This window comes from Vombatus ursinus, unplaced genomic scaffold (assembly GCF_900497805.2).
Source record: "Vombatus ursinus unplaced genomic scaffold, bare-nosed wombat genome assembly UNPS02014172.1, whole genome shotgun sequence".
NCBI lineage: Eukaryota > Metazoa > Chordata > Mammalia > Diprotodontia > Vombatidae > Vombatus > Vombatus ursinus.
In genome coordinates this window covers 1163153-1182615 of record NW_020953950.1, presented here as the reverse complement: position 1 = coordinate 1182615, position 19463 = coordinate 1163153, and the positions used below count along the sequence as shown (strand labels likewise).

General features: G+C 45.8%; 1 protein-coding gene across 2 annotated transcripts in view; it reads left to right on the top strand.

Annotated features, from left to right (window-relative positions):
• KAZN (kazrin, periplakin interacting protein) overlaps positions 1–19463 on the top strand; it is a 215521-nt gene that overhangs the window by 44396 nt on the left and 151662 nt on the right. For both annotated transcript variants that reach the window (XM_027859788.1, XM_027859789.1), the window contains exon 2: positions 6309–6500. In XM_027859788.1, the coding sequence (XP_027715589.1) occupies positions 6309–6500 (192 nt within the window). The remainder of the gene's footprint in view (positions 1–6308; positions 6501–19463) is intronic.

Sequence of the window (19463 nt, the reverse complement as noted above, 5' to 3'; positions counted from 1 at the left end):
CAGAGCTGGGAGGGGCTTAGAACACAGAATGTCAGAGCTGGGAGGGGTCTTAGAACCAGAATGTCAGAGCTCTTGCTTAAGGAGGGCTAACTGAAAATGGAATTGGACAGAAAACATACCAGAGGCAACAACTTGACTCTATGGGTTAAAGAGAAGTTGGAAGCTACCTTGCAGATTGCTACTAGCCCAAGTCATATAACCAAGGGTGTGCTGATAAATGTTTAGCAATCACTTCACTGGGGAAAAGTATACTTTTAAGTTTAATCTTCATTATTAACATTTTCTCCATCACTTTCTTCAGTCTAGACAGTCCACAAAATGATAAAATGAGCACTGAAATGCTCATGCTGAAGGGTTTCAACCCCCTCTAGCCTCCAGGCAGTGAATAGATTGGTGGATTCTGAGTGCTCAGACTCTCTTTCCTTAGGAATATTTGCTCAGCCCAAGATCTTCATTTCTGGAATTCTGCCGTTAGCTTCTGTGGGGGCCGTGTCCTCTTCTCCTTTCCTGGTCATCTCCATCAACCTCTGAGACCATGGGCTTGTTGTGGAAGAGGCAGGGCAGCCCACTCTTCTGTGACCTTTCTTGCCTTTGCCTCTTTACTAAACTGTTAGGAGAAACCTGTATGCGGGAGAACATAGAATCCAATTCTGGTTCTTGCCAGCTGTGTGACATGGGGCAAGTTGTTTACTTTCTCTGATCCTTGGTCTCCTCATCTGTAAAGAGGGTAATGCTATATGAGTGCCCTCCAAGGTAGATGTGAGGAAATTGCTTTGTGAATTAATTGTAAAGCACTCTAGAATGTGAAGTCATTTCTTCCTTTTTTCCTCTTGTTTCTTCTTTCTTATTAAGGCAGATTGTTTGAGTGTTTGGGGAGTGAAGAGAACAGTGAGTGCCCTTTTAAAAGTCACAGGCCCTTGGATTACAGAAACGAAGGGAAAATTGTGTATGAGAGAAGAGGCGAGGAGGGCCCCACTTTTGAGGGTCTGACAATCCTGGTCTCGCACTGTGTGCTCCTGTCAAGCCAGAGGCCGCTGCTGGTATGGTCCAAGTACTCAATCCTGGGCAGTGTGTGCTCCAGACTTGGAATTTCATTGGTACAGGAAACATATACCCTCATAGGTCAGCACCTTCTCTTAGAGAGTTTACTGAAAAATTAAGTAACTTGCCTAGGGCCACACACAGCCAGTATGTGTCAGGGACAGGACTTGAACCCAGGTCTTCCAAATTCCCCATTCACACATCCCTACCCCACCTGGACGCTCCCTAAACTGACCTCGTATCTACTGCTGGTGCTGCTGCTTCTCAGAAGGTGGTATAGTAGAAAAGACAGTGGGCACAGAATCAAGAGAGAGCTCCATTAGAGTCCTAGCCCTGACACTATCTGAGTGACCTGGGGAAAATCACTTAACCTCTGTGGGCCTCAGTTTCCTTGTCTGTAAAGTGAAGGTTTTTGGCTGGATTTCTGAGGCCCCTTCCAGCTCTGAATTTATGGTAAGCTAACCACATTTGCACCACCTCTAAGGTCCGTTTTAGCCTCCTCTTTCAGGGTGAAGGCTCTTTCAAGGGCCATGTTTTAATGACGAAATAGTCGTAACTTGCAGTGAGCCTATCAGCCATTTAAAACATATATCATTCATAAACTGATTAAAAGAGTTGGTTCTTTAAAGTTAGCATGCTTCTCTTCCTCCCTTCTTTTTCCTTTCCCTCCTGAAAGAGAGACAGAGACAGAGAGAGAGGCAGAGACAGAAACAGAGACAGACATACATACATACATACATACATACACTCCTTTTCCTCTAAGGGATCTTAGATTTCCAGCTCTAATTTGCTTGGGCCAACCCTTTCCTAAGAAATTAAACAAAGGTAACCCTAAGCCCAGCCCTGAACTGATTATTCCACATGAGCTAGTCTGAGGGAACTGGCTTCTCTCTCCCCCACCCCCACCCCTCAAGCAGGGCTTAGGACCCACTGACATTATTCAGCAGAACAGACTTGGGCTTGAGCGTCTGTCCAACTTTTGATTTTTGTATGAGGACCTCAGAACACAGAATGCCTAAGCTGAAAGGGACTTGGGAGCATAAAATGTCAGAGCGGAAAGGGATTTTAGAACTCAGAATGTCAGAGCTGAGAGTATAAATGTTAGAGCAAAAGGAACCTTCAAATACAGAATGTTACATCTGAGAGGGCCCAGAAAATACAAAATGTCAGAGCTGGGAGGGAGGGCCCTTAGAACACAGAATGTCAGAGCTGGAAGTGCCCTTAGAACACAGAATGTCAGAGCTAGGAGGGTCCTTAGAACACAGGATGTCAGAGCTGAAAGGGATTTTAGAACTCAGAATGTCAGAGCTGGAAAGATCCTGAGAGTATAAATGTTAGAGCAAAAGGAAACTTCAAATACAGAATGTTACATCTGAGAGGGCCCAGAAAATACAGAATATCAGAGCTGGGAGGGAGGGCCCTTAGAACACAGAATGTCAGAACTGGAAGGGCCCTTAGAACACAGAATGTCGGAGCTGGGAGGGGCCTTAGAACACAGGATGTCAGAGCTGGCAAGGGTCTTAGAACAGACAATGTCAGAGGAGAAGGAACCTTCAAATATAGAACATTACAACTGAGAGGGCTGTGAGAACCCTTTTCATTTTACAAATGAACAAACTGAGGTCCAGAGCAGTTCCTGGCTTTGCCTAAGATCACACAGGTGAAAAGTAGAGTTGTCAGAATTTGAATTGAGGTCCTTGACTCCAAGTCACATAATTGATATGGATCTGGGAGAGAACTTTGACATCATCTAACCCGATCTCCTTCACATTGACAGATGAGGAAACTGAAGCATAGAGATTAAATCACTTGACTAGTGTTCCACCCATAAGGTGGCAAAGCCAGGATTCACACCCAGGTCCATTTCTTCCCACTTCTCCCTACCTAGTACTACTCTGTGCTGCTCCTTCACCAACAAAACAAAGCCAAGTCTTCTTGCATTGAGGGAGAAAGGGTTCCTTGTTGCCAATCCTGTGGCCTCTGCATTAGGGGTTTGAGAGCTACCAGGCTGGTTTAACAGAATCTGACCCTTTGTTCCTATGATCTAACCAATGCTAGGTGTTACAGTGGAATGAGAGCCAGGCCTGGAGTCAGGACAATCTGAGTTTAAATCCATTCTCAGACTCTTACTGTGTGACCCTGGGCAAGTCATTAACAAGTTTGCCAGAGTTTCCTCAGCTGTAAAATGGGGATTATTACAGCACCTATTTGCAGAGTAAGTGTGAGGCTCAAATGAGATAGTACTTGTAAAGTGCCCAGCACATAGTAGGCACTATATAAATGCCTATTTCCCCTTCCCCCAATCTTCAGAGTCGTGTTTCTTGACCTATCCTTTTCTGTGTGTGTGTATGTGATAAATTACAGATTGTTTTTCTATGATACTTAGCTCACCAAATCTATTTGTGACTTAGCTTCAAAGTTCTTCCAAAAAGTCATTAACGGGGAAAAGATAAAGATGCTGTTATTTTGAGCTAGAAAGGGACCTTAGGAGGGCATCTGCCCCAACCTTCTCATTTAGTGATGAGGAAACTGTGCTTCAGGGGACACAAGTGAGTTGTGTAAGGTCATTGGGATCGTGGCACTGGGGCTGGATAGGACTTTTAAGGCTATCTAATTCAATCCTCTTTTTAGACCAGAGGAAACTGAGGCCCAGAAAGTGTAAGTGACTTGCTCTCGGTTATCCAGGTAGTAAGAACCGAAGGTGGGATTTGCACCCAGTTCTTTTGGGTTCTTCAGAGCCAGCTCTTTTCCTACTATATCATAAGAAAAGTCATAAAGCTAAACTTTATCTCAAGTCCATTAATTCCAGGAGCCATTCTATTTACCGTGTTGCCTCCTTTGATCTGCATTATAGAAGTCATGAATTGAGGCCAGCAAGTCCGGCCCTCTCCCCTACATGTTCAATGTGGCTCTCAGGAGAAATCAGAGAATGATGCTCCCATAGCTCCATGTTGCAGAACCAGGCCAGGGGACGGAATCTTGAGCGTTGTCAGTTCAGAGAGTGTGATGAGAGGCTGGGCTTTCTTCTCGGTCAGGGAGATGTTATTTACACTTGGGCAGACTGGGAGAGCTGAATGTGGCTGCCCGCTGCCTAGGGAGGGCTCACCTCTGACTCTTGGAATCTGTTGTAGTTCAGTCATTTTTCAGTCTTGTCTGACTCTTTTTGATCCCATTTGGGTTTTCTTGGCAGTTACTGGAGTGTTTGCCATTTCCTTTTCCAGCTTATTTTACAGATGAGGAAACTGAGGCCAGCAGGGTTCAGTGACTTGCCCAGGGTCACACAGCTAGTGAGCGTCTGAGGCCGAATTTGTCCTCATCTTCTTGGCTCTAGACCCAACACTCTGCTGCATCACCTAGCCGCCCACCTAGCTTAAGCTTCCTTCAGTGAAGGCTCAGCTCAAGTGTCCCGTCTCAAAATAGGCCAATCCCCATCTCTCCAGCTGCTACTGCCCTCCTTACAGAAATTGCTCTGTGGGTTTGTGTGTGTGTGTATATTCCTCACAGTTGGATGTCAGCCCTTTAAAGGCAGGGATTGTTTCATTTTTGTCTTTGTTTCATCCAGGGCTTAGCACAGTGCCTGGTGCAGAGTAGGTGCGTGACAGATGAACAAATGTGGAGAGATGGATGGATGGATGGATGGATGGATGGATGGATGGATGGATGGATGGATGAGGATGAGTTCCATAGAAATCTGCCTGCACTGGGAGAGAAGGGAAGAGCAAGGCTGAAGTGAGGCTGTCTGGCACAAACAGAACTAGCTCTGTGGGCTCAGGTCCCTGTGACCTGGAACTAACCAAGGCCAAATTGAGTGCCATCTCTGGGCTCCAGCTCATCCATTAGAGAGGGGATTGAGATAGAAGATCCTAAGGTCCCTTCCAGCTTTGACCTTCTGAACCTAGGAGTGAATGAGAAGCTGCTTGGCTTTGGAGTCAGGAGGGCCTGGCTTCGAATCCTGCCTCAGACACTTATGACTAGGTCTCACTCTAGAGGATCATGCGGTTAGAGCTGGAAAGGACTTGGGATGCTGACAGGTCCAGTTCCCTCATTTTACAGATCAGGAGACTGAAACAGAAAGATGTGGTTTGCCCAGTGTCAGCTAGGAGCTATCTAAGGTGAAATTTTTTAACCCACGCCTTCTTGGTTCCAAGTCTAGTGCTCTGTCCACTATACAGGGAGGCAGCTAGGTGGCTCAGGAAGATCATACCGCGTGACCCTGAGCAAGTCAAACACTGCCTGCCTCAGTTTCCTCATCTGTAAAATGGGGATAATAATAGCACCTATCTTCCAGGGTTGCTGCGAGAATCAAATAAGATAATATTTGTAGGGGCAGCTAGGTGGCGCAGTGGATAGATCACTGTCCCTGGATTCAGGAGGACCTGAGTTCAAATGCGGCCTCAGACACATAACACTAGCTGTGTGACCCTGGGCAAGTCGCTTAACCCCATTGCCTAGCCAAAAAAAAAAAAAAAGATAATATTTGTAAAGCATTTCCCTTTTTTCTTTTTTCTCTGCAAATATCTTTTAAATAATATTTAATATTATATGTTATATATTAATGTTATAGATTATAATACATTATTGATGTTATATAGGAATAATATTATACATTATTAATGTGTTATCTATTAATAATATTTATTTTCCCCATTACATGTAAAATTTTTAAAAACTTTTTTTTTAAGTTTTGAGTTCCAAATTCTATTCCTCCCTCTCCTCTCCCTTCCCTGAGATGGTAAGCGATTTGATATAGGTTATATGTGCAATCAAGGCATTGCACTTTTCAAAACTTAAAGCAATGTATAAATGCTTGTTGTTGTTGTTATTATTATTATTATTATTAATTATACCTTACTTACTGGTCTTCCATTTCCTTATCTATAAAATGGAGGTAAAGGCACCAATTCTCCAGGGCATTTGTAAGCCTCAAGTAAAAGGATGCCTTGAAGTCTTGAAATTCTCTAGAAATGTCTGCTATTATTACTAGTTTTGTTATTTATGATAGCCATTCAAAGATCCCATGACTCAGTTAACAGAAACTGCCTGGTAGGTCCAGTCACTGAGGTGGTATTCCCCCAGCTAACATGAGGAAGGATTCTTGGTAAATGGCCACTGGGAATACCCAAGGACTTTTTCCCTTTCTAGGAGCTTGGACACTGACAAGCTGAAGGTCTTAAATATACCTACACCATCTTGCTCCAATGCAAAAAAAAAAAGAGAGAGATTGAGACCAGTTAGTCATTTCCTTGCATTGTTCTTGTTTCCTGCAGTGTTACTCCGAGAAGAGGTATCTCAGCTGCAAGAGGAGGTTCATCTCCTCCGGCAGATGAAGGAAATGCTCACGAAGGACCTGGAGGAGTCTCACGGAAGCAAGTCCACGGAGATTCTCTCGGCCACCGAGCTCAAAGTTCAGCTGGCCCAGAAGGAGCAGGAGCTAGCCAGAGCCAAAGAAGCCCTTTTGGGTGAGTGTCACACCCTGGATGTCCCGTTGGAGGACTGGGTGCCCTCCCTCGGCGAACCCTTCAGCCACCCACCCTCTGGGTAGTCCTGAAGAAAGGAGACAGGCAGACAGGGAATTTCAGGGCCAGGGTGGGAGACGGCATAGACCAGGTGTGATGTTCTGACCAGAGAATGTCTGGGAGAGGCTAGGGGCCACTTCTGAGTCGTAAGAAGGGCTCTGAGGCAGAGTTGGGGTAGAATGGGATGCTGTGGTTTGAATTTGCATGACTGCAAGGATCCTTCTAGCTTCCCCAAGGAGCAGGACATGGGGTCTCATCTGGATGGTTGCAGGAATATATTTTATATTGTCCCCTCTTTCTCAAGGAATAGGTTTACTTGAGTATTGATGCACTAGCCAGAGCTAAAACTAAGGTAGGGCACTTGAGCCTTTGTCCCAAAGGCTCTGAAAGCACTTGCATTGTTTCAGTAACATAACCGCAACAGAGCTCATAGATCAAGCATTTATTAAGCACTTACTGTGTGTCAGGCATTATACTGTCATTACCGTTATCACACCTAACTGGTTAAAATTGGACGCTAACTAGATGGTGTGTCAGAGTGGGCCTCCCATGCCCTATTCCTTCCCACCAGCAGCAGCCTCACCTCGGCATCCCTATTACAAGATGTCGCCACCTCTCTCCACTGTGTTTTGCTCTGATTTCCCTCCTTTTCCCCACCCTGTCCCAGCTGGTGAGTCCCTCTCAGGGCTTGACCCCATCTCACCACTGTCCATCATCCCAGGATTCTGGTGCTTTTCTTTGCTTGGTGTGTTTTTCAGTTACTTTACTTCACTGTTATCATCCATTTGGGGGAAAAAATACAATTTGTCTATATCCTTTATAAGTATGGGGCTCAGAAGTAGACACAGTCAAGTAGATATGTCATCTGAGTAAGGCACAGAAAAAGGAGACAATCATGTCCATTTCTTTGGCTACTGGGACTTCATGCCATCGAGGGTCGTGTGACCTTTGGAGGCTGCTCTATCTCACCATTGGCTTGTATTGAGCTTCCAATCTAATAACTTCACCTAGACCCCCTCCTTCAAGTCTTTTTCACATGACCTGTTATCTAACCAAGTCTTCTCTCATGCTGTACTTGTGCTGTTGATTATTTGGGCCCGCGCTTAGGACTTTACATTTATTCCTATTAAATTTCACTGTTTTACAGTCAGTCCCTCATTCTAGCCCAGTGAGACTGCCACCCCATGTGTTAGTTATCCCTCCCACCTCTGCATCATCTGCTGATTTCATCCCTGCTCGAGAACTATTAAAAAGGCCCCATCGTCCTGCCCAACTGTAAATGCTTTTTCTCCACAATGTTATGCAGACCCTTGCTGGGCCTCTTTGTAGTTTCAGCTTCTCCTTAGCTGTAGGATAGTCCCCACCAGCAAGCAAGGAAAGCATCCCTTGCTGGAAACACTTAAGACTAGTCTGAGCAGAGCCCCAAAGACTCTCCCACAGGGGAAATGCTGGCTGGCGCTGGGTGGGGTGAGCTAGCAGGCTCTGCTCCCTGAGCTCTGTGAGCCTCCAGAGTGTAGGAGCTGAGGCGGGCGTCAGCCAAGTGCTGTTTTCACAACCTTTCCCAGCATTGATTCCAGAGACCGCAAAACCTCTCCATGGAATTAACCTCGGAAAGAACCCTCAGCCCTGTTCTCTGCCTCCCAGGTCTGCACCAGCATGCCCTATGGAGCTGGGAAGAGGAGAAAGTCCTTATTCCCTGGGCTTTTCCTGGAAAGGAAGGCAATGAGCAAAGGGAAGAGGCAGAGAGTAACCAGCCTGCTCTTGCCTAAACACACCGGGTACTCCCCAGTGTCGAGTTATAAAGCCTGGTCCAAATCCACATAACTGAGGATCACACTGAAGCATTATAGAGCGTCACCCTGAGGGCACTATGCGATGTCCTAACACAGCACCCAATCTAAAGGGACCTGGGTTCAAATTCTGGTTCTGCCACTTAGTACCTCTCTGACCTTGGTTAAGTTACTTAACTATTCTGAGACTGTGGCTTTCACAAGAACTCAAAGGGGTACAAGGGAAAGAGCAGTTCATTTAGATGCTAGAGTTCTGGGTTCAAATCCTGACCCTGCTAGTTACTAGAGCTGTTTGACCTCGGACAAGTCACTTCATCTCTCTTGCCTCAGTTTCCCCATCTGTAAATTGAAGGAGGGTATGGTGTTAGACTATATGGCCTTTGAAGTGTCTTCCAGATCTGTGTGACCTTGGATTTCATGAAGCTGATGTCCAGAGAGATCCAAGACCATGCAGCTACTAAGTAGGTGAGCCAGGATTCAAACCCAGGACCCTTGCCTGTAAGCCCACTGATATTTCCATTATACTTTTTTGACCATCAGTGGACAGGATGTCTGGCATCAACTCAATTCAACTAACAGCAGGGGACAGGGACCCAGCTCCAGGGATTGAGATGCAAGGACAGGATTTTCTACTCTGTGATGGGATGGAAGGGAGGTTGGTCCATTCCCAGAAGAACTCAAATATCCAGGAAGGGAATTAGGCCCTGGGGGGAGGGGCAGAAGAAAACAAGTCAGGTGTGGGCAGGATCACAAAGAATACCTTAAGAGCCTGCTTACTGAGGCCCAGCCACAAAGCCAGAGCAAAGCCAACAACTAGGGCTCAGCGACGAAGCCAGAACAGGACCATTAGTGAAGTTGTCTTAATACTGGCACCTCCAGTGTGTAAAGTAAAGTGCTTTCTGTGTGACAGGTAGTACAGCAGCTGTGGTTTATCCCCATTTCACAGAGTGGTAGACTGAGGCTCTTGGGAATTGAAGTAATCCCGTCAAGGGACTTGACTCCAAGCCCAGCACAGATTCCAATCTTATTACCACATTGCCTGTGTCATCATGGTCACGAAGACCAGTTGAGCGATTAGTGACCTGAAGCTCCCTGAATTCCCATCTAGGGATAGGGCTGGCCTCAGAGTCAAGGGTGGGGTTGGCCCTGCAGGTGAGGATTAAGAGGTTAGATGGCTTCAGCAGCAGGACACCAAGCAGATCATAATTAAATTATATCCTAAATTCTTTTTAAGTATTACTTATTCATCCTTTAAACTCCTCTCTGAAGAAATTATAGATGGTGGAACCATCAGTTGAGATTTGGAAGGGACCTTAAAGGTCATCTAGCCTTCTTTTTACAGATGAGGAAACTGAGGCTCAGAGGTGCCATTCACTCAGAGCCAGAGCTGAAAGGCGTCTTAGAGAGCACTTAGTTCAGCTGCCTAATGGTATAACTAGGGAAACTGAGGCCCAGAGAGGTAAGTTACTTATCTAAGGTCATGCAAGTAGAAAGTAGCAGACGTTGGTCATACAACAAAATCAGCAACAAAACCAGGTGTAGACGAGTCATTGTAATTAATAATAATTATAATTATAATCGACGTTTTCCCAAACCCTCAGAACACTTCCCACTCCCCATCTTGATGATGATGATAATAATAATAATAATAATGAATGACAGTAATAGCAGCTAATGTTTATATAGTACCTACTATGTGCCATGCACTGTGCTAAGTACTTTACAATTATTATCTCATTTGCTTCTCACAACCTTAGAAGGGAGGTGCTACCATTATTCGCATTTTACAGGAAGCAGACTGGGTTTGTGACCTCCCAAGGGTCACACAGCTGATAAGTGTCTGAGGCCGGATTTGAACTCAGGTCTTCCTGAATCCAGGCCCAGCACTCTCTCCACTCCGCCACCTAGCTGTCTATCCTTCTCATTTCATAGAGAATGAAATGGATAATCAGAAAGCTCAGGCCACTTATCCAGTGACCCATACCTACTAAGCTCAGACTGAGACCTAGGTCTTCTGAATAGTGGTTCGGTGTTCTTGTCAACTGACCTCAGCTAGGGCCCCAGGGAGGGTCAGGCTAAGGAGGAGATGAGGCAGGAAGGAAAGCTCCTACCCCCCAGGGTTGAGGATGTTTGCTGTGGGTTGTTGAATCAGAGCTGAAGGTTCCCTGGAGGGACTGTCTAGAATGTCAGCTCTGTGAGGACAGGGACCATTTCTTTCTTTGTCCAGTGCCCAGCGCCTGGCCCTGACTCAGAAGAGATCTTTTTAAAATGCTTGTTGATAATTGATCTAGTCCAACCACCTGTTTTTACAATGAAGGAAACTGAGGCCCAGAGACATAAAGTGATTCGCCCAAAGCTCACAGCTAGTAAGTGGGCAGAGGTAGGGTTCGAACCCAAGGGCACAGAATCTGAATGCAGAGCTCTTTCCACTGGCCTGTATCAGGGTTGGTGTTGCACAGGGATCAGTGCTGTGGAGAGCAGCCAGGCCCCAGGGCCCCTGAGCACCGTGGTTGGGATCTGGAAAAGCATTCACCTGCTTCCTAACCACCTACAAATCTGGAGAATAAGTCACAGACAGATGCGGGCAGAGCATGGGCTGGGCGTCAACCGGAACATATGAGCCTAGAACAAGAAAAGCTAGAAGAAAGGGAGCCACGAAGCAGCAGCAGCAGACGTTGGGCAACACCCACTAACAGCCAGTATCCCCATCAACAGAGGAAACAAAGCCGGCTAAGAATTCCACTGTTGACAGAGGCAGCCAACACCATACTGGGGGTGAGCCAGGTTTGAATAAGCTGGCCTTGGGAGGGGACTTAGAAGACAGGAAGCATCAGAAACCTTTGTGCCAGCAAAGAATCGCTGTCAGTCAGAGCTGGGAGGGTACTGAGCACAGAGAATGTCAGAGCTGGGAGGGCCCTTAGAACAGAGGATGTCAGAACTGGGAGGGCTCTTAGAACACAAGATGTTAGAGCTGGGAGGGCCCTTAGAACAGGGGATGTCAGAGCTGGGAGGGCTCTAAGAATACAGTGTCAGAGCTGGAAGGGAACATAGAACTTCAGAACTAGTCAGGGTGTTATAGCAAAAGATGTCAGAGTTAGAAAGAACCTTGAAACCCAGAACATCAGAAATGGAAAGGACTTAGAACACAGGATATAAGAGCATATAGATTTTAAAATGCAGTGTCAGAATTGGAATAAATGTTAGGGAATAGAATATCAGATCTAGTAGACTAGAGTATCAGACTTTAAATACAAACTCTGCAGAGCTGTTGGGGGAGGGATGAAGGGAGAGAGGGGAGAATGACCATAGATCACAGAATGTCAAATCTGGCCAATCTTATTTTTAACAGATGAAGAAATTGAGACACTTGTGAAATGACCTGTCCAAGGTCACACTGTTAGTTGGGAAATAAAGTCAGGATTCCAATATATATCTTCCATCTCCAGATGCAGAGGCCTGCTGTCTCTGACTTCCTGCTTTTCCCCAAGAGCGGCCAGTGTCCTTGAAGCCAAAGGGACACATCTGGTCTGAGGCAGCTCTCTGTCATTACCATCAATGTCAGTCACCACCACACTAAGCCTTGTTGTGTCTGTCCCTGCTGCCCCTGAGACACTGTCCCCTGGCTGAGCACATGGACTGGTATGAGATGTGAGGCCTGCCCTCAGGGAGCTTACTGTGTAGTTGTGGAAGCAGGTAAGAAGTCAGATCTCAATTTTGAGAATCCTCTTAGAAGGGGGCCCAAAGAAAGTCAGCCTCCGAAAACAAAGAGACTACTCTCTACTCCCCAGCATCCCAGGAGGGCTTCATGGAGGAAGCCAGATTTAACCTGAAACCCTAATGGGGCTGAATAAGACTTAAATGATTAGGTAGGAGAGAAAGAGAACTCGGTATGGAGACCAGCCCAAGCCTGGGTGGGCAGTGGAGAATTGTCAGGTTTGGCCGCATTGGCAGGACAGGAGACAATGGAGAGGGATAGAAGGAGGGAAGAGGGCCAGGTGTGGAAATGGAGGCCGAGCTGGAGCAGAGTGACCTGAGGCTGCACTGGGAATCAGCAGGACCAGAGTTACCTGCCTCACCTTCCTCATCTGTAGAATGGCACCCATGTCACAGGGTTGTTGAGATGATCCTAAAAGAAGGTAGAAAACATTTAGTAAGCTTAAAGTCTATAGAAATAGGAGTATGGTTGTTACTGACCTCTGTGGCCTTAGAAATGACCTCCCCCTCCAGGCCCCTCTTTCTAAGCTTCCTTTCTAGCACCAGGACGCCTGAAGCTATAAAAGGTTGAGAGGGCTTTGAATGCTGAGCTAATGAGTTTGGACTTTTACACAATTGACCGCCATCAAAGGCTTTTGAGCTGAGGAGTTAAATATGCAAAGCAATGTTTTAAGAAGTTTAATCTATTCATTTGGAACAGCTAGGTGGGGCCATGGGGCCTGGAGTCAGGAAGACTCTTCTTTGTAAATTCAGATCCAATCTCAGACACTTACTGGCTGTGTGACCCTGGACAAGTCACTTAACCCTGTTTGCCACAATTTCTTCATCTGTAAAATGAGCTGGAGAAGGAAATGGCAAACTAATCCAGTCTCTGCCAAAAAATCCTAAATGGGGTCGCGAAGAGTCGGACAGGACTGAAACAACTCAACAACTACAATCTACTCTTTAATTTATCAGGCTTGTCTATACTTATTTGTTAAAAGGGAGGGTGGAGGTGGGTTGAGTCAGTGTGAAGTGATAGTGATGTCGTAAGAAAAGGAAAGAAGAAACATAAAAAAAAGGTTAACCTGGCATTCCCCCAGGCACCGTCTCTTTGGCAGAAGGAGGGATTGACCTGTTGGCATTTTGCCTGCCTTGGAGGGAGCTGAGGTATTCCATTTACCTCCCTGAGACATCAGAATTCAACAAGCCACCAAAGCATTTTTTAAAATAAGTAAATAAATAAAAAATGACCATGCCCTGGAGATGCCTCACTCCCTGCATTCCAAACTCCAGCCCGCATGAAAGCTTCGGGGCACATAGGGACAGTCCTGGAAGTCTGCAGCAGCTGTCCTCGAAAGCTAGGCTGCCTTTGATTCTGGGCCCAGAGATAGGAGGTGATGGAAATGTTGGTGTCTTAGGGAGGCATTTCAGTAACATGTGTCGTTGGTGCTGATGCAGCTGTATGATCTACTGGCTTCAGAGCAGACCCCTGCCAGCCAGGGAGGTTTGCTGACGGATTGATGTGTTTGCTGAGTCCCTTACAGCAGCCTCTCCTGGCTCCTTCTTTCACTGGGAGCTGGCCTCAAGTTTCTGGGCACTGTGGTCTGGCATTGAATTTGGACTCAGCCTCTCCCGTGTCATTTCACGTTTTATGAACTCACCTTCTCAGACTTGAATTTCTTCATCTATAAAATGAGACATTTGAACGAGATGATCCCTAAGGCCCCTTCCAGTCCTGACATTCTATACTGTAAGAGCCCTCCCAGCTCTGACATTGTGTGTTCTAAGGGCCCTCCCACCTCTGACATTCTGTGCTCTAAGGGCCCTGACTTGGAGTCAGGCATACCAGCCATACCAGGCACTTAGTAGCTGTGTGACCTTGAGTAATCACCTAACCTATTCTGACCTCGATTTCCTTATTGTTAAATAAAAAAACTGGTCTTGATGTCCTCTAAGGTCCTTCTGGCTCTAAATCCATAGTCCTGTAGTTCTATAAATTACTTTGTTTCCCTGAGCCTCAGTTTCTCATCTGTAAAATGGGGATAATAACAGCACCTCCTTTTCATGGTTGTTACAAGGATCAAATGCATTGTCATTTTTATTATATTAGTTCAGCCCACCCAAGAGCAATGGATATTTTTCTAATTGTTTAGATTTGACTTGATTTGTGTTAAAAAATTTTTTTTGTGTTTTGTAATTGTGTTCATATATTATATTGTCTATAATTATTTTAAATGGAATTTTTCTTTCTATCACTTGCTCCTAGGCTTTGTTGATAATATATGGAAATGCTGATGATTTATGTGGGTTTATTTTATATCCTGCAACTTTGCTAAAGTTGTTCATTATTTTATTATTGTTCATGATGTTAAAGTTTTTTGGTTGATTCTCTAGAATTCTCTGAGTATACCATCATGTCATCTGCAAAGAGTGATAGTTTTGTTTGTGAGGATCAAATAATATATGTAATATAATAACATTATTGTATTGTATAGTATATAAATAATATAGGTAAAGTGGTTTGCAAACCTTATAGTGTTAATAGAAATATAGCAACACTCACTGGTTATTTAAGAGTAGGCCTCAAAAAGATTCGTTCATTTCTGTGGCCTCCAGCAGTATTGAGCAGGTTCCTCCTTCACTTGCTCCCTAAAATCATCCTCTTTCTTTAAAGCCCAGGCTCAAGTGCCCCCTGCTCTGATACCCCTATTGGTTTAAAAGTGACTCCTTCCCTGCAGAGCCTTCCTGTGTGTCTGGCACTTTGTGACTTTATTTTGCATGCCTCTCTTCTCCTTCTGACTAGATTAGAAGGTCCCTGAAGGCAAGGTCTATCACTTGTCATCTTCATATCCCCAGCATCTACAACAACAGTTACACACAGCAAGCACTTAATAAATGTTTGAATTGAATGATGGAGGCATGGAACATTGGCTCTGGAAGGGACCTTAATTGAACCCTGTGATTTTTACAGGTTAGGAAATTCAGGCCCAGAGAAGTCAATTTGCCCGGGGTAGCTTGGCAAGCTAATGGAATGGTTGTTGTTGTTATTGTTGTTGAATTGGACCATGACATCAGGAAGGTGATGCCATGACATGCAAGTGAATTGGATTACAGTGAGGGAGGGCTGTGCAAAGTCACCAGCCTCACTTTCTCCTCCAGAGCCATCCGGGTCCAGTGGGCAGATATAGTTTAGGATGACTGGAGATGCAGAAAGAAAGAGAAAATCAGGGAGGTGGTAAGAGGAAAGAGAACAGGGGTGTACTGAGAAGAGAAAGAATGGGGAAGGAGGAATGGGAGAGAGTTAAGAACAGGGGCGAGGCATGAAAAGTGGGGAAGGGAGGAGAAAATAATGAAGTGTGTGTGGTTGGGCAGTGTGCTATAGCGGCAGGAACATTGATTTTTGGACTTTAAGGACCTGGGTTCAAATGTTGCCTCTAATGCTTATCACCTATGTTGGCCTTGGGTAAAGTCATTTAGCATTGCTGGGCCTCATCCTAAAATGAGGGTGTTGGACCATCTGAAGGTTACCTCCTGCTTTAAATGTCTGAGCCTAAGACTTGAGGAGAGCAGGCCACTCCCAGTGACCTAGCCCCAAAACTTACCAGCCTACAGTCACGAGGCATATGCACACTTAAGACTTCACTAAAATCACCTTGTGTTTACTTTGAATGGATTTATCTGTGCACACGAGTCCCCTTCCTGCACCAGTAGAATGTAAGCTCCTTGAAGGCAGGGGGCATTTTGTTTTTTACTTTATCTTCCTTACTGAGCATTTGTTGAGAATGAGTTTCTGCTACAAGAAAACATCTCCAGGAATCGATTGGGAGGTGCTGGTCTGACAGGATTCACTGGCACAGCAGCCACACCCCTGACTCAGCCCCTCTTTTGTTCCTCTGCACCCCCGGGCACTGAAGCAAGCCCCAGCCTCCTGCCAATGGTGTCTCCAGCTGGCCCGGCCCCTGGGGCATGAGTCCTGGCCCAGACTTCCCAATCTTGTTTGATGCCATTCTCAAGAGAGGGCCCAAACCTATTGGACCCAGTAGGAAGAGAGAGAGGATCAGTGTAAGGGTTAGGGATGGGGGGAGGGGGAATCCACGCTCCCTCCCCACCCGTAGAAGCACTATTCAGCCTCCATTCTGTTCTGTTTTTGAGGGAAGGGTAGAGATACCTTTTCACAGAGAAATCCTGCAGCCTGACCTGACCCAGAACTCAGGGCTGTTAGATCCAACTGGAAAATCACAACCAGCCTGGTTTGCCAGAGCTGCAAATGAGAAACTTAGTGATACCTGGGCAGGCACGTCTTCTAGCTCATAGCAGGAGATCCAGAATAGACCTGAAACCCACCCACCCATTTTCTGGAGGAGGTAACTGAGACTGTGAGAAAAAGTGACAGTACCCACCCTCACAGGCATTTGTGAGGATCAAATAAGGTAACAAACCAAAATGCTTCACTGACCTTAAATTACTTTATAAATGCTAGCTATTATAGGTATTTAAAAGACACAGTGCTTTTACCCAAGTTAGATCATTTGAGCCTTACTGTAAACCTCTGAGATCAGTACTGTAGGTATTATTACCCCTCATTTTACAAGTAGGGAAATGGAGGCAATTTGACTGGTCCACAATCATAGAGCTAATCAGTGTCTCAGGTATAGTCAGCAGGAGGTCAGCTGCTGTCCGCTGTACTACACTCCTGCTACAGCCAAGCTTGCACCTGAGTCCAATTCTTCTGACCCCTCCGTCCAGTGGCACAGTGCTAGCCTGTCCTTTCACAGCTAAAATTATAGCCTCCTGACCATGTCAGAGGAAACACATTTCTCTGTCCAGGACCAGACCCTCACCAGGCTAGGGAGTGAAGGTTTTTCCTCCCTAATTGAAAGTTTGCATTTCTCAACTTTCACCGCCTACCCCGCCCCCAGCCAAAGGACAGGCCAGTGGAATGTTCTTCCCTCCTCCCTGGGGGTCTGTAATGCTCTCCTGCTTCTGATTTATTTGAGGAATTCTCCATTCCCTGGAGAGGCCCTGGACAGTGTCAGATGGGCAAGCTCAATGAAGGAGAATGACCTGTTCCCTTTCTTATCCAGAGCCCAGGGAATTTGGTATTCTTCATGGCTGCTGGCCACCTCAGGAAAAGTCCCAGCTGATCATGGGAATTTCTAGGGGTGCTAGGGGCAGAAATCCTATTTGCCTCTAGCTAATTCAGGTAGCCCTCCTGCTGCAAAGGGGTGACTGCTAAGGATTATGCCCTCGGAGAACGAACTCATCTGTCCTAGGAGAAGCTCTAGATTCCATCCATGAGACTGGAGCCTCCTTCATGATCAATGTCATTAGGTTTCAGGACACCATTCTGGGAGGGGGATTAGAAGCCAAGGCCGGCAAGCAGAGTCTCCATTCTGCGCCCCCTCCCATGGGGAGGTTAATTCCAGGCTTCCCCTGTGGTCATCAGAGGTGCTGAGGCACACACACACTGTGGTCAGGGTGCTGGGCTTGGAGTCAGAGGCCTTGGATTGGACCGTCACCTCTGCCATTTGCACTCTAACATGACCTCGGTCAGAAAACTTCATCTCTCTCTCATCTGTTAAATGAGTCGGCTTGGATTAAGTGACTGCTAATGTCCCTCCGCTCCAAATCTATGATCCTATTTATTCAAGAAGTGTTTACTAAGCACTTACTTTATGTAGAGTTATTGGGATTGCTGACAACATTTATACATTTCCTCCCTACGCATGGTGCATGGCTGTTTACATTGGGTTAATATTTATGGTGACATGAGGAGGCGCTGACCTCATCTGGACTCAAAAAAGGCCAGACTTTTTTACTCTGAAGGAAAAGATAATGGAACGTCCAGCCTAGGGCAAGAGAAGACATAGTCCTAGATCACCTAGTTCTGCTTCCTCATTTTATGCATGAGGAAACTGAGGTCTAGTAGCAAGTTACACCAGCAGTAGATAGGATTTGAACCAGCTTATCTGACTCAGAAGTCAGTGTTCTTTCCATTCGAACATGAGTTTGAAAGCCGCCTGATCCATGAGTTGACAGGGCGCTTGGATGGTAGGTAGGTGACATGGAGACAGAAGCGACTAAATCTCGAGGTTCGCTTCCAGGTGACCCCAGAAGAACAGAACTTTCACATGGCTTTGTGAGGGGGAAAAATGAAGACAAGGAGGTGTTTAAGAAATGGGTTGCTGTCCCTCAGCTACCTGGAATGTCTTTGATATGGTTCTGATTGGAGAGGTGAGGACAGATGGATAAGATTCCTGGCCTCTGATTCCCATACAGGTTAGTGAACCTTCAGTAACAATAATGGGTGGCATATCTGTAGCATGGGTCACCCTCACAGCTCAAGGCTTCTTAAGAATGTTCTGTACCGAAGGCCAAGGCAGCTAGGTGGTGCCATAATGCACAGAGCTCTGGGCCTGGAGTCAGAAAGACTTAACTTCCTGAATTCAAATCCAGCCTCAGACACTTACTAACTGTGCCCCTGGGCGGGTCACTTAACCCTATTTGCCTCAGTTTCCTCATCTGTAAAATGAGCTGGAGAAGGAAATGGCAAACTGCTCTGGTATCTTTGCCAAGGAAACCCCAGATGGGGTCATGAAGAGTTGGACATAGCTGAAATGACTTGAACAACAAAGGGGGAGGACTTCACACAATAGGTGCTTAATAAGTGTTGAATTGGATGGGCTTGGTTGCCTTAGAGTTTGAGGGACAACAGAGAAAGCCTTGCCCAGAGGACACTGGTGCTTTTGGAAGGGAGCAGGAATTAAGGAGCCCACATGCAGTGGACCCTTTCCCTGGAGGAAGGGAGCAGCTGAGGCCTGGATACTCAGACCTCACCACTCTTCAAATCAATGTTTGTTGAACGAAGGAAAGAATGAATGGACAATAGGCTTTATTTAGAACGGGAAAGACTTGGAGGTCTTTCTGGGAAGGCCACCTAGTTCAACATATACTAAAAAAGGAATCCCCACTTCATTTTAGCTCACGTGGTGCACAGATATCCTCCAGACCGCCAGTGCTCCTTCCTGCTGCAGCCATTGTCCCTTACTGTGATTAAAAGATATGGGCATTTATAAAAAGTCATGTCAGAAGGGACTTCTTCACTGACTCCCCTCTAAATCCTGACATTATATTTTATGCTCTAGTCCAGGGATTCTTCACCTTTTTTATACTGTGGATGTCTTTGCATTTGGGCCTCTGGGCCCCTTCTCAGAAGAATGATCCATTGCCAACATTCATAATTAATGCAAATACTAAATATTGGTTAGAGGTTAATGAAGATAAATAAGTCATCTTTTTCCCATTGAAATTCACAGATGCCCTGAAATCTATCCACAGCCACCCTTGGGGCTTGGTAGACCTTAGTTTAAAAAATTCCTGCCCTAGGTAGAGAGACCCACCTGATCCACCTATAGGCCTA